The 15,290-nt window shown below is 37.4% G+C and overlaps 1 protein-coding gene and 1 long non-coding RNA gene across 2 annotated transcripts in view; one reads left to right on the forward strand and one right to left on the reverse strand.

The window, feature by feature from the left end:
* LOC107302864 overlaps positions 1-2,722 on the forward strand; it is a 55,763-nt gene extending 53,041 nt beyond the window's left edge. The window contains exon 3 of the long non-coding RNA XR_001549401.1: positions 2,706-2,722. This is a non-coding gene — a long non-coding RNA (uncharacterized LOC107302864). The remainder of the gene's footprint in view (positions 1-2,705) is intronic.
* Positions 1-15,290, reverse strand: part of PRRC2C (proline rich coiled-coil 2C) — a 104,361-nt gene that overhangs the window by 63,898 nt on the left and 25,173 nt on the right. Inside the window, exons 7-18 of the mRNA XM_015832023.1 lie at positions 13,767-13,846; positions 13,106-13,239; positions 12,943-13,030; positions 12,250-12,364; positions 11,450-11,530; positions 9,911-10,457; positions 7,815-7,975; positions 7,125-7,371; positions 6,269-6,482; positions 2,981-5,347; positions 712-917; positions 239-393 (exon numbers count right to left, since the gene is read on the reverse strand). Coding sequence (XP_015687509.1) covers positions 239-393; positions 712-917; positions 2,981-5,347; positions 6,269-6,482; positions 7,125-7,371; positions 7,815-7,975; positions 9,911-10,457; positions 11,450-11,530; positions 12,250-12,364; positions 12,943-13,030; positions 13,106-13,239; positions 13,767-13,846 — 4,395 coding nt within the window. The remainder of the gene's footprint in view (positions 1-238; positions 394-711; positions 918-2,980; positions 5,348-6,268; positions 6,483-7,124; positions 7,372-7,814; positions 7,976-9,910; positions 10,458-11,449; positions 11,531-12,249; positions 12,365-12,942; positions 13,031-13,105; positions 13,240-13,766; positions 13,847-15,290) is intronic.

Here is a 15,290-nt window from a genome sequence, read left to right on the forward strand (position 1 = left end):
GATAGTAAGTGATAAAATGTATTAATTATGTAAATAGTTTATAGTATGAGATCAACTTATCCTGTAAGATTCCAAACAGAAAAAGACATCACAAAATAGAGTAAATCAGAATTCTTTTTTGCAGTGACTAAAGAATGTGCAGAAAGTGTAATTGAAATTATCTGAGGAACTAGATATAATTCATATCAATACTTCTTTCTACAAGAAAGAAAAAGTAATGCTATGCACGATCTCAAACCTGCACTGTTTGTTCTTCTTTCTTTCTACGTTCTTCATCTTGCAAACGCTTTTGCTGTTTTTTTGACACTACTTCAGTAAAACCATCATTGTTCAAGTTGGACTGGGAATCTTCAACTACTGTCACTTCAGGATGGTCATCAATAATGACAACGCCTATAAAGGAAATCCAAATTTTAATTAGACCTATACCTAGACACCAGTTAAAAGCAATGGTCATTATCATAGGTTTAGTTTATTCAGGGGAAAGGATCCCCCCCCCCCATTATTCCACTCAATGTTTCATGAAGAAACCATTACATACAATCATAGAGCTGGAAGGTACCTTGGAAGTCTTCTAGCCCAACCCCCTGCTCAGTGCAAGAATCCTCATATAATTGTGGATAAATGGCTATCCAATCTTTTCCTGAAAATCTGCAGGAATGGAGCATTTATGAATCTTAAGTGTCTTAAAGAGATTCTCCAAGTACATACTTGCATAGTTATTAAGATCAAACTGAGAGATTGCATCCACTTTCTCTTTGAGTTTCTTTGGGCCAGACTTGGTTTCTTCCCGCTTCTTGTTGTTGCTATCTTTGGAACCTTTTGGCACAGCAGCACTGTTACCATTGTCCTCCTGATGCAAACTGCTGCTTACTGATTCAGTGCTAATCACAACAGGTATCTGTTCTTCAAATGGTCTGTAAAAGAAACAGGACCAATTAATTTGGTAATAATAAATAATTAGTAAAAGCACAACAATGGAAGAAATAGTGATATTTAGCACATTATGGAACATTGTCCATATTTTAATTCCACATGCCTCATTTTACATACAGGTAATCCTCAACTTATGGTTGTTTTATGCAGCACAACGGGTGCTTTGGGCCACTGAAAAATGTTGCACCTGCTCTGTTACATGACCACATTTTGGGCACTTAGTAATCTGTTCACATTTATGACCAGTTGCCAAGTGCCCTGTGATCACGTGACCGCCATTTGCAATCTTTTCTGCCAACTTTCCCAGAAAGTCAACGGAAAGATGGCAGGAAAGGTTGTAAGAACAGGAGATGCTGGATTTGAGGTATGTCCCCAGCATGCCAAGGGATTTCCCCTCCCCTCTATACAGGGATGAGAAAGCCTATTGAACACTGGAGGAACAGGCCTCAAATCTGGTGAAAATGCTAGCGAACACCAGGATTTTGAGCCTCCAAGAACAATGGCATTTGCTAGCATTTTCAATATATTTGAGGTCTGTTCCTCCAGCATACTGAGGGATTTTTCTCCCTACCTCACCAAGTCCAGGAGGTCAAGGCTCTCTACCCAATGCTCTGAATAACAACCCACACTATACTTGAAGACCACCAATGGGAGAGCTGGGATTGCAATCACTGCATGAAGTGGTCACATGGAATCTCACTTAATGACTGCTTTGCTCAATGATCAAGATTCCAAGTCCAATTGTCATTGTAAGTGGTGGACTACCTGTACCACAGTAGAGCTATTTTGTCCTTTCTTAACAAATACAGTTTGACATGCCTGGTCTAAGGATTCTGAGTAGACTTAATCAGTCTGATTTAAAATATCAGGTTGCCTCTTTTATCCTGAGTCAAGGTTTTCTTATGGCTGCAATTCAAGTGACGATAGCATGAAATTTAAACACTACCTGTTCCAAAGAGGAATCTTGTCAGCAAGAGCTTTCCAGAGCTCATGTTAACGAAACAGAGCAGGCCTCTTTATTCCTGAGCTGCCTAGTGGGATCCTGGAAGAAGCCACCATTGTCTGGAGAGCTGCATTGAATTGTGGGTACTCTGAAAATAGCAGCCACTTCTGAGATCATGCTATGTGGCCCAGGAATTGTGTGGTCTCTTCTGCTTCCTTAACGTGAACTCTGGAAATCTTGGAAAGGGAAGTATGAGATAAGTGACATGGGGTGAAGAGGAAGTTGTTGCACCTGGTGGGATGGCAACGGGCCAAGTGGCAGAAAGTGGAGGAAGGGAGGCCTTGGGAGGCCAAGGGCAGGGCCCTTGCACCCTGTGCTCTGTTTAACAACCATATCAGGAAGAACAGAAAGGAGGGTCATTAAGTGAGATGATCACATGGTTGCTTCACTTAATGGCCATTATGACGTCTGACTGTAATAGTCAGGCTCCATTATGGTCATCAGTTAAGGACTAACTATGCAAGTGATCAAATATTATCAGGCATTCTCAGTTGTTAACTTCCAAGAAACTATAAGAAAAGAAACTGAGAGAGAAGGAATTATTCTGACCACTTTTAATGCTGGCTTTATCTATAGTAAATGTATCTCTTCTCTCATCAATTCCCTCCTAAAAATATGCTCCATAACAACAATTTCCCTATTCCTATCTTTTAAATGGAAGTAACTTTCAGAGCTGCACAAGTTTGGATTCATGTTTTTTTTTAAAGAGAGCTAAAAGCCTTGGAATGTGAACACAGCATGTCTACAACTCATTAAATAGACCCAGCAATATCTGTTCTCAAGATTGTGCAACTGCTATGTTGAGAATTCCATTGCAACTGCACAACCTGGGAAAACAGATGTGGCTGCAAAATGAGTTACACTCAAGTGTTGCATTCATGCTCCTACATGCTCTGAAACACATGAATCAAAATCTGAAGCATCAACAACACATTATTTTTAAAAATAATTTAAAATTAAAATAATTTAAAATTCCAGCAAAATAAAATAACAAAATTGGCTTTTATTTGAAGCTTTCTACATTAGGTTTTTCATACTTACCCCCTTTTCCCAGATCTTATTGGAGGGCCACTTCTCCTTTCATTTCTTGGCCCTGAAAAGTTTCGTCCGGATTTGGATGGGCCATTATTGCCACGGCGATTTTGCCGATCAATCCCAGGTCTCTGACTGGAAAAACTTCTCTTAGCTATTTCTCTTTTAGGAATTAGTGTGTTTTCTCCTGTTTTAACAGCTCCCTGTGCTGTGATGTCTGCTAATTTTTTTTCATCCCTCTCGCGTCTCTCATTGAAATCACTACTTTCTGAAGCAGTTTCCCACTCTTCATTTGCCTGGTCTGAAGAGTTCTGATTGGACAAGTCAGGTGTCTTATTTCCTGAAATCTCCAAAGTAGTGCTTGGCTGCTCATTAACAGCATTACTCACTGCCACACTTGATGATGAACTAGTTGTAACTTCAATTATTTTTGATGCCGCCTCTCTTTCTTTTAACCGCCTAAAGCGTGGTGGCTTGTCTTGTCTGGGAGGTCGTGCAGGCCTTTGCCTTCGTGGTCGTTCTCTTACAGGATCAAATTTCCTCTCAAACTTTGCAGGTGGTCTTTTTTCCAACTGTATAGGGCCATAATGCTCATGCCTTCGTTGTGGTTCTCCATCTTCAGCCTTGGAGATTTCTGTTTGTCTTGGATTCCACTGATTCTCTCTGTATCCTGGTCTCCTAAGAATAGATGGTCGAGGTGGGCGACCAACTGGATCCCTTCCACCACGTCTCAACATCCCCCCTCTGCCACGTCTAGAAGGTTCTCCTTTAGGAAGAAAACCTGGTTTGGTCTTATTTTCATCTTCTCTTATATATGTTTTATCAACAATTCTATGGTCCCCTCGAATGTTATTTTCAGGTTTGAAAGACAGCGGGGCTTTTGAAGGTTTTTTAACATCTGCCCTTTCTTCTTTCTTTGGGTGTTTGCCTTTGCATAAGCTGTCCTTGTCTGACAGAAGAGTATCACTTGCACTTTCATGTACTTCACTGTCAGAGTCAGTTTCTGAGCCTCTTTGTCTTCGCCGTTTTGGAACAACTTCAAAATCAGAGCTCTCACTACGGGTTTCACTCTCCTCTCTCTGCCTAAGAGGACCAGAAGCAACATGTTCTAATCTAGGTTTAGTATCTCGGTAATGTGGATAATCTCTATTGTGACCTCTTCCACCTCGACCCCTGCCTCCATAAGAACCTCTATAGCTGCGTCCTCTAGAGTAATATTCTCCACGTCCTCTTCCTCTGTATCCTTGGTCCGGAAACCAGTCCCTAGTTTCTTTCCAGTATGTTCTGGGAGGTACTCCAGGCTCTCTTTTTACTGGTCTAGTTTCAATACCATGTCTTTCTACAGTTCGTTCTTTGTTAATTATTTTTTCTGGCTGTTTTTCTTCCTTCACATTTGCAGGTTGTTGAACTGATAACTCTTGTACACTAAGTGGTGGAGCCTCAATTGTAGTTTGTGGAGTATTTGGCTGTGGAACTGAAGGTGGAAGTGTTTGGATTGTAGTTGGCTGATGAGATACAGGAAGTACTACTGCTGCCTGCTGTACAATGAGAGGCTGCTGAACAGTAGGTGTAATTATAGATTCTGTGGGGTTGTCTGTACACTCTGCAGTTTGGGATGTGTTTTGCAATGTTTTCTTATCATCTGTAGTGGCTTTCTCCGGTTCTAACCTGGAAACTGGCATCTGAGGCTGATCCCTTTTCTCAATTTTGTTGACTCTCTCATTTGTCAATCTTTCTCCGTCCCGTTCTTTCTTCTGTTCACGTTCCTCTCTTTGTTCACGCTCTTCTTTCATATCACGAAGAACAGGCTTTTTAATGGGACCAGATCTTCTCATCGGCCTGTCACTACCTTCCTCTCTTCTACCATATGCTGGCCTTGGACCCCATCTAGTTTCAGATTTAGGTTTAAAGGGTTTTTCAGGTTTTGATCCCTCTAACAACCTACTAGTTGTAAACCCCTCCTTTTTTTGCTTGCTGTCTAGTCTTTCCAGCAGTGGTTCTTTTGTTTCAGCATGTCTGTTGTTTATTTTGGGAACAGTTGCTTGTGTATCAGTCACTGGTTCTTCTGATTTCAAAGAATGAGTTGATCCATGAGAAATGCTCCTCTTCAGAGAAGAATTACTCTCTTCTATAGGCATCTGTTGTTCTTTGGAGCTTTCTGAAATATTTCCTGCAGTTACTTCAAAACTTACTGCTGATGGACATGTATCAGATTGATGAGACTGTGCATTTTCTAAAGACCTGCTTGAAGTTTGCTGCATGTTCACATCCTCAGATTCTTTGAAGTCTGTCTTTATATGGGGATCTAACAGACCCTCTTCTCCTGAGTATACTGCTTGAATTGTTATTTGATCTTGATCCAAAAGTTCTTCAGACCTAGAGGCAAAAAAGCCACATTTTCAGTTGAAGTCTTATCAATCTCCTAAACAATATTAAACATAGAAGCATGTTTAAAATGTGAGTTATTTCTTGTATCCTGGAAGATATCTATTGGTAACCCAATTAGTTCTGGAGATATTATTTGGGGTTGGAACGGCTTTTCAACATTTAGAATATGGTTATATCTAAACATATAGTAAATCTCACAAGCATCCCAATGGGCATGTATTCAGAAGAAACTGAAATACTGTAGCTGCTAAAATGAACAGACCTAAATGTTTACAGACAGTCCTCATTTAGTGACCATTCAGTTACAACAGTGCTAAAAAATAACTTTACAACCAATCCTCACACTGATGACATTTGCAGGTCTGTAAAGCAAAGGAAAGGTGAAGATCGTATGCATAGTTGCAGATTCACTTAATGACTGAGTTGCCAGTACCAAATGTGGTCACTAAATGAGAGCCACTTGTATATGATAAGAGCTTTAAATTTAATTCACTACAAATTATTTTAGCAATATTAATAGCTATTTATAGATGTATTTTATATCTTATAGCTGACATTCAGGGTCAAAGTAGTTAATGATGAGGGAGATATGTGGACAATCTTTTTTTTTTTAAGTGGAAAACAGTCAAATAGTTCATAATAAAAATAAAGGACAATGTCTCTGCTTTTTCATTGCCAAATATCCATCTGTTAATTCTATTAATTTAATGGAACTGGAATTACATTTACATTTTTCTGTTACTTGTCCAAGAGAGACAAGTACTGAAGAATATGGTTATTTTGTAAGAAAAAACATTAATTAGAAACAAATTATGTTAATCCTTTTATATTCTTGAAAGTTAGAGGTATGCCTGAATGTAAGCATTGTAGGAAAGAAAGCCACAATATACACAAAAACCCAAAGATTACCTTATATCAACAGTTTCTTCAAGGATTTTGGGGGAGGTACTAGTCTGTTGAGGATCTGTGTGAGTATATGGTTCTGACCCCCATATCATACGTGATTCTGTCAGTGGTATGGCATGTTCCCTTGCTGATCGCGTAACATGATCAAAAGAATCTGAACCAGCTCCTGTCCCCTCTATTTGATCTCTCCTCAGAAGTGGTTTAGGAGGTATAATTCCTGAAATGGAGATATTCAAATTAAGAAGAATAAGTACTAGGATTGGCATCCAATTCTTCTGACTTTTAACACGGAGGGGTAAAACTGTTAGCCCTTCAAACAGACTAAAAACCCCAGAGTTATGAATGTTAATACTACTTTTATTATAAAATCACAGTAACAGAAACTTGCAAGTCTGAATGCACCTCCTTTCTCCCTTCTTTTATCTATAAGACACAAAGGAGGGACAAGCCTTAAAGGCTTTCTTAAAATTGTCCAACTGTTGACTGGGTTGCGACTCTTCCTCCTATTCCTAAAGGTTACTATTACAGCCCATTACATACACTGAAAGACTGTTTAAAATGTATAACAAACACATCCTATAAATATATTTTGCTGTAGGAACATATTTTTGCAGTTGGGGCACAACATAGAAGAGATCATATTCCTGGTAGCTATTCATTTATCCTCAAATAATGTCATTAGAGGAATGTTTCTAATAAGGCTAGTACTGTAGCTTTCAACATACTTGCTTTGAAATAAATATCCCTTTGAAATACCTAATCTCAGAATATTTGATGATGATCTGAGGCACAAAGACAATTATGCCTAGGAAAAACGAGAAAATGAAGTTCTGCCTACAGCATATAGTAAGAGTTATACCAGGATGCATAGGTGGCATATCCATAGTAGGTCTTCCTGACATCATTCTTGGATCCACATAAGACTGCATCATGAGCCACCTTGGATCAAAGCCCATAGAAGCCAAATGTGGGGGGTGCGGTTGCATAGGTTGGTACAATGGTCTATGTGGTGGAGGGGGAACAGGACTGCTAGAAGGTTGTGACGGTGTAGACTGTGGTAAAATTCCTTGCTGCTGCTGTTGCCATTGTTGCTGCTTCATTTGCTCCTACAAAAAAGCAAATTCAACCAACTTTTCCTCTATACAATTTCTTTCTTAGAAACATGTTATATATTTAATTTATATTCTTTTCAGCTACAAGTGTTCTGGAATAGTATATATTTAATGTTCTTGATGTCCAAACTCCCAACTCTCACTATGGGAACTTTGGTAGCATTAACTATGACAATGTATGTATGGATGGATGGATAAATAACATAGTTAATTTCTACATTTACATATAAAATATGTAAATTCTAGGCTAAAATGGTACAGGTGTACAAATATTCTACAGATGTAGAAAGAGCAATTAACATAAAATTGCTAGATTAACTTTGGGTCGTGGAAGCTATTACTTATTCCATGGAATCTACAGTTATAAGTTATTTATGTGTCTCCATAAATGAAATTGAATAAAATATGTACTATAAAGCTTAAGATACATCCATTACCTGTTGCCTCTGAAATCGTGGTGGCAACGATTTCTGAAACTGCTTTGAATAGCCAGAAGAAACAGCAGGACGAGGCTGAGCACCAGAATCAGGCTCATTTTCATGTGAATTGTCTTTTTCGTTATGATTGGTTTCTTGTATGGTGGAAACAAGTTGACAGTCTGTCCAAGAGGAAAGACAAAAAAGATTAGTGCCACATATGATTTAACTGATAAAATGGTGAACCAAACGAAACATATAGTTCAGTGTTTTTTAAGATGTTTCACCAGGACTTCCGATTTTGCACTGTAGCGCCCGGTTGCGGGATCACAGATCTCTGCACCCCATGGCTAGTTTCACCCTGACAGGGGACCCTAAATAGGTCTAAATTGCCCCGGAGAGGCGGTAAAGAAAAGAAGGGCGCCCCAGCGATTCTGGAATGACAGCAGTCATTTCGCTCGATTTAGGGAAAGATTTCTAACTCTACAGGAGAAAGGCTGGTCATACTATATATATATATATAAAGAAGAACAAAAATAACTCTTTGTTTTAAAAAGTTGAAAAATGAACTGACATCTAGTGGAGGATTAGAGAAAACTATAGCAACATTGACCCAGAATTTGGCAAGATGCCTAGAAATAGCAAAAAATAGCTGGGCACAAAGCATTGAGCTATCTACTACTGAGTGAAACTACATATGTTTAGAAACTGCTGACCTTCTGGGATTATAAACACACTGAGCTGCATTCTTAAACCTAAGAACTGTTTGCAGAAAAAGAAAACTCTTGGCCTCTGGCTAATCTTCTAAAGGAGAAATTACTGGAAAACTTTTAGATGGTCAAATACTTTGGACTGAATCCTGACTGGTTGATAATTACAAGACCCTTGAAAAGAAGAACTGTCACAAAATATTGTTTTCAGTGGTGCCTTGACAATTGGATTATAAAAGATTTGGCTGTTTGGATTTTAAGATGGGTTGGCTTGATAAAGCTAATTAAAAAGATTATGACACCGACGAAAAACTACTTAGAGGGGAGAGATGAAACGGATATTATATACCTATCTAAAAGTGATAGAAAACCATACCCAACACCTTCTCCTGAAGACCCCAGTTTGGAGCTTCAAAGATCTGCAAAAACAATGACTCAAGACAAAACAAATATATTCCAGGAAAAAATATACATAATGCTGCAACAGATTCAAATGATAATTGTTTCAAACCATGATGACATTAGAAATAAGTTTGACAATATAAACGAACATATCTCTAATTTAAACCTACAATTAAATAAAACTCAAAAAATGACAACAAAGAATGAACAAACAAATCAGATAACACAACATAAATTAAATGAAAGTGACTTAAATAGAAAAGCTACAAATGAAAAAAACTACAAGTTAATACAAAAAAAATATCTGCAAAACCTCACTATAATAAAGACAAAAAAGGCCCTATAGTAAGAGGAATACGATATATAAGTAGTATAATACTTTTAGAATATATGAAATGTTAAAACATTGAGAGGGTCTATTTAAATGAAAAGTTTGGATATTTAAAGGTAATGAATTTTGAGAAAATTATGACTGATAAGAGTGGTCTGAATACCGAGGGGAAACTAAACTTCAATAAGAATCTTGCAAACAGGACATATAATGATTTAATAAGATGACTTTTATAAATACAATGGAAACAAGCTGATTAAAAACATGTTATATGTTGATGTTATTATTATATGTGTATATATATACACACACACACACACATACATACACACATACATACATACATATATTCAAAATTATACTGTAGTTGACTTTCCTGGCATTATTTTGCAAGACTTCTATTTTAAACGTATTTACAAATGTGCTCCTCCTTACGAATAGGCTCAATGCCTATTTCAGGATGTCCAAATGTTTTAAGGGTAGAGCTGGCTGAGATTCAAATGTTCATAAAATACTGCTTGCTTCCAATCTGAGGTGTAGATCTTGTGCCCACCCCCTGAAATACTGCCAAAGCTCTAGTCAACTCGAGTAAAAACAAGGAATGCTGAAAACTGCAGCCCAACAATATGTGGATGACAATTATGCTTTACATTAACAAAAGAATTGATACAAACCTCTCTCTTCCTCACTGGTGGTTTCTTTTTCTTGTTTTTCTAATATCACTGGGGCAATGACAGACTCCTGAGGCTCAGAAATTTCAGTTTTAGGTTTCTCGTCTACTTTAGGTTTTTCTTCCACTTCTTCTTTCTCCTCTCTTTCTTTCTCCTTTTCTATTTCTTTGCCCTTTTCTTGATTTTCTTTTTCTTTTATTTCCACATCTATCAATTTTTCTTTCTCCTTTTCAATAGTTTTTTCCTTTTCCTTATCAATGTCTTTTTCCCCAATCTTTTCTTTTTCTTTCAATGGGTCTTCTCGAGTTGGCTTTGGTACACACCCAAATTTCTCATTTAAGCGTTTTAATTTCTCAGCACATGCAGCTTTTCTTTGTTCCTCCATTCTTCGCTCCTCTTCTTCTCTCCTTTTACGGGCTCGTTCTACTGATGCAGATATTTCTGTTTGCTGCCTTCGCCTCTGCTTCCAAATCTCATCGTCATCTGGTACTGGCCTAGGAGGAAAGGAACCTTGCCTTCCTGGTCCTGCCATGCGATCTGGAAGTGGATGCTAAAATAATTTTTTTAAAAAAGTAAACATCTAAACCAAAGATATGCGATTAAATTTCCTTGCCTAAATACACGAGAAAAATGGTTATTCAATTCTCTCTGGAAGAGAGTCCTCCAAATAATTTGTCATATATCTCAGGCCAGGTTTAATAAAAAAATAAGTAGTGCCAATTATAAATGAAAAAACATTGCTGGAGATCCTGGAATTTGATCTATTTTCATCAAAGAATTATCAACATGTATACACATTTAACATTTTCAGTTAAGAGATGTTTAAAATAATCTTTCTTCTAAGTATTTGTTTGGAAGACTTTTATTATTTTGAATTTTAACTTTTAATTCCTTAGGCTTACTGAAATTTAAAATTTAAGGAATAGCAGCCTTGTATTTTAAATTTTAATCTCCCTCCCTCCCTGAAATCTTGCCATCTAGTGGGACCGCACAAGCATGCTTTTCTGTGGCTGCCCCTACTTGTGGAACTCCTCCTGCCAGCAATGCAATAGGACCCCATTCTAATTTTCTGGAAAACCATTAATACCTTGCTTTTTATTGATGTGCTGGCATTACATGGGTAGAAGGCATGGAAGGGGAGTAGCTGAGCCTGCTGTGGAGAATCCCAAGGGGCATAACTACGGCACAGGGTTTTTGTTTTTAATACTGCCTCATTTATTGGTTTTATGGTTGTTCTAAACCTTCAAGAGTTGCTTAAGATCTGCGGCCATATAAATCAGTTAAATAAATAAATGCCTTACTTGCTGCATCTAATATAGAATAAATGACTGAAATTTTTAAAAAAGTGACACATCCCACACATTCATTTTGGAGTTCAGCCTATGAATTCAGCAAAAGCATTTAAAGGAAAAATGTTCAAATTCAACTTCTTACAATTATTCCAACAGAAACTATCAGCATTTTATATAAAAAAGGACAGGTAAAGGAATATGTGTATATCAATCAGACATGATTTCTGTTAAACAAACATGTTGATGATACCTGAAGATTTGATTTTGCATGAAGTCCAGAACTACTACTTCTTTCAAGTACTGAAGATTGTGTTGGTAACAGTCCACGTCCCTGTTAGATTTTAATTTAAAATCTTTGTGGATATTTGTATGAAATTAAAATGCTGAACAAAGTTAACCATTTCAAATGGGGCAAATTAAATTTTACTTAAGAGGAAGAGTGTAAAAGCAGAAAAACTGAAATCTTTTCCCCAACACATATCAATTTATCTATTTAAACTATTTGCTTTTAAACATATGAAATTATTTATCACTTTCAACCTGATATTCTGGTATACAGGACATGATAAAAGTATACATTTCAAACAGAATTTAACACACCAATAAAACCTAAAACCTGATTTTAAATAATGAAACCAAGAACAAGCAAACAATCAAAAGTCATGTCAAAATGAAACATCTTCTGCTTGTGCCTAAAATGTGCAATGGAAATATATTTCAAATCTATGGAAGACAACTCTTTGCCAAAGCAATGAAACTTAACTCATATTTATATTACACATATATTACACATAACCCTAATCATAAAAGCCTGATAACTTTAATGATCGATGAGAAAAGGTCAGATTTAATTGCTCTTGGAAGAGAGAGGAAGAAATATTTTTACTGCAAATTTTCTCAAACTAATAAATGGAATTATGTTTGGAACAGTAAATGCCACTTGTAGCATGAAAAGAATTTGTACATTCAGACATTTGGCATATGCTTACTGAGGGAAAAAAATGTTCTTCAGGAACAATATGATTCTAAAGAGACAGCATCAACACATACCTGATCGAACTGACTGCTTTTGTTATATGCTCCTTTTGATCCAAATGATGGCAAAAGAGCAGATGATTTAGGCTCTTCTACATCCTTCTTGTCCAAATCTGTAGTAGATTCATTACTGCATAAAAAAATAAATGGAAACATTTTTGCATGCAATTTTTATGCCAAAGTTTTAAAATCTTTGTACTAATTTCATAAGTATTGCATTACTAGTGCAACCCTATCAAGTTTTTAAGGTAACTGAAAATGGAACCACGAAGCAACCAACTATAAAAAAGCCAAAATTAACATAATGAGAAACATGCAGAGATTACAAATATACATATCCTGCTTTTATTCAGAAGCTTAAGATAGCATATCTATTGCTCTCTCTGCCACAACATCTGAGAAATGATTCTCCCAAAGTAACTAAAAGAGCATGGGTGACTGATGAACTAGAATCTGGGGTCTCTCTGCTCCTAGTCCAATTCTTAATCACTACACAATGCTAGTTCGCAAATGTTGTGAAACAGGCTAGATAACAATGAAATGCTCAACATTATTAAGCAAATGTAAGTTCTATAGTTAAGCAGATATTAATACCTGTTAGATAACTGTGCACTATATCACAATGGAAAACAACTGTAAACATTATATACACAGAACATAAAGACTAGCAGATGATTTTTATATTTCCTGTACCAATATGTTTGTTACCTGCTTTCCTGTTCTTTCTGATTACTTCCCTGCTCATCATCATCACTGAAGTTCAACTGTTCAGTATAATCTACTTCACTTTGAGCTCCTAAATAACAAATTGGAGATTAGCATGAATATTTTTTTCTGCATGCAATTTTAGTTCAAGATTTACATTGCTTACCAGCCCAGCCCTCATCGGCTTCAGCATCTAAATTATCAAACTTATCAAGTTCTTTGAGTTCATTAGCAGTTAGGATTGATGGACGTTCTACAGTTTCTGAGTTCCATGAAGAAGCCCCCCTTCCTCTTGGGGTTCTAGAAAAAAAAGAGCAAACATTTCAATTTAAACCTCAGAAAATGGTACTCAACTTAGGTATAACAAATGAGAGAAAATTATGCAGCATATTTAAGCAGAGACTAGATCTATCTAAATAGATGGATTTAGATCTTATATAGCTCTAAAGCAATTTACCACGGAATGTTTTAATTTGAATTCTTGCATGGAGCAGGGGATCAGATATTCAATAGCTAAATGGATTCTTCCAACTTAATGATTAAATGATTGGTTTAACACAATACTGAAAAAATACTGGAGTACATTTTTAACTAGAAGCTAAAATCAAATTTTAGGAATCAGGTCGAGGAATAAGTTAAAATTCTTGATACCAGTATGTTCTCGTAGTCTGCTAAGAGATTACAAATTTCAGTCACATAATGTATTGTAAATGCACAATGTCTAACTTTGTGGATACATGACTATACAGTTATTAAGCAAATCTAGTTCTAGTATCAAGTGCAAACTGATTTTGGAAAAAAGCAAGCAAAGCAATTGGCTTTCTCACCTGCTGCTCTCAGATGGGGCAGGAAATCTGCTGGGACCTGCCATTGGTGGATATGCTAGTTTAGGGTACTGATTAAGCATCTAAAGAAAAAAAGACTATATCTGTAATAACTAAATTTAATGGAGGTATACATAAAGATATGTTATATGAATACATAAATGCTACGCACAATGCCAAACTGTAACCAAAGCAATGATAAATAGGTTCCCGTATGAAAATTTAAACTAAGAACTATTTACAGTGCAGGAAAAAATTATTTGATCCCCTGCTGATTTTGTACGTTTGCCCACTGACAAAGAAATGATCAGTCTATAATTTTAATGGTAAGTTTATTTTAACAGTGAGACAGAATAATAACAAAAAAATCCAGAAAAACACATTTCAAAAAAGTTATAAATTAATTTGCATTTTAATGAGTGAAATAAGTATTTGATCCCCTATCAATCAGCAAGATTTCTGGCTCCCAGGTGTCTTTTATACAAGTAACGAGCTGAAATTAGGAACTCTCTCTTAAAGGGAGTGCTCCTAATCTCAGATTTTTACCTGTATAAAAGACACCTGTCCACAGAAGAAAGCAATCAATCAGATTCCAAGCCCTCCGCCATGGCCGAGACCAAAGAGCTGTCCAAGGATGTCAGGGACAAGATTGTAGACCTACACAAGGCCGGAATGGGCTACAAGACTATCGCCAAGCAGCTTGGTGAGAAGGTGACAACAGTGGGTGCAATTATTCGCAAATGGAAGAAACACAAAATAACTGTCAATCTCCCTCTGTCTGGGGCTCCATGCAAGATCTCACCTCACGGAGTTTCAATGATCACGAGAACGGTGAGGAATCAGCCGAGAACTACATGGGAGGATCTGGTCAATGATCTCAAGGCAGCTGGGACCATAGTCACCAAGAAAACAATTGGTAATACACTATGCAGTGAAAGACTAAAATCCTGCAGCGCCTGCAAGGTCCCCCTGCTCAAGAAAGCACATGTACAGGGCTGTCTGAAATTTGCCAATGAACATCTGAATGATTCAGAGGAGAACTGGGTGAAAGTGTTGTGGTCAGATGAGACCAAAATCAAACTCTTTGGCATCAACTCAACTCACTGTGTTTGGAGGAGGAGGAATGCTGCCTATGACCTCAGAACACCATCCCCACCTTCAAACATGGAGGTGGAAACATTATGCTTTGGGTGTGTTTTTTTGCTAAGGGGACAGGACAACTTCACCGCATCAAAAGGACGATGGATGGGGCCATGTACCGTCAAATCTTGGGTGAGAACCTCCTTCCTTCAGCCAGGGCATTGAAAATGGGTTGTGAATGGGTATTCCCGCATGGCACTGACCCAAAACACACAGCCAAGGCAACAAGGAATGGTTCAAGAAGACTTCCTGTTTCCGCCAGCAGCGTCATCGGCTGGGAGACTCGGGATGCCGAGCTCTTCAGCTGAGTTTCTTCTTGTTTGGGGACCCTAAATGGGCCAGAAGCCGCCCCGGAGAGGTGGCAATGAAGGAAGGTACTTCCAGGGA

Source organism: Protobothrops mucrosquamatus, unplaced genomic scaffold (assembly GCF_001527695.2).
Source record: "Protobothrops mucrosquamatus isolate PMUCROS unplaced genomic scaffold, P.Mucros_1.0 scaffold_294, whole genome shotgun sequence".
Lineage (NCBI taxonomy): Eukaryota > Metazoa > Chordata > Lepidosauria > Squamata > Viperidae > Protobothrops > Protobothrops mucrosquamatus.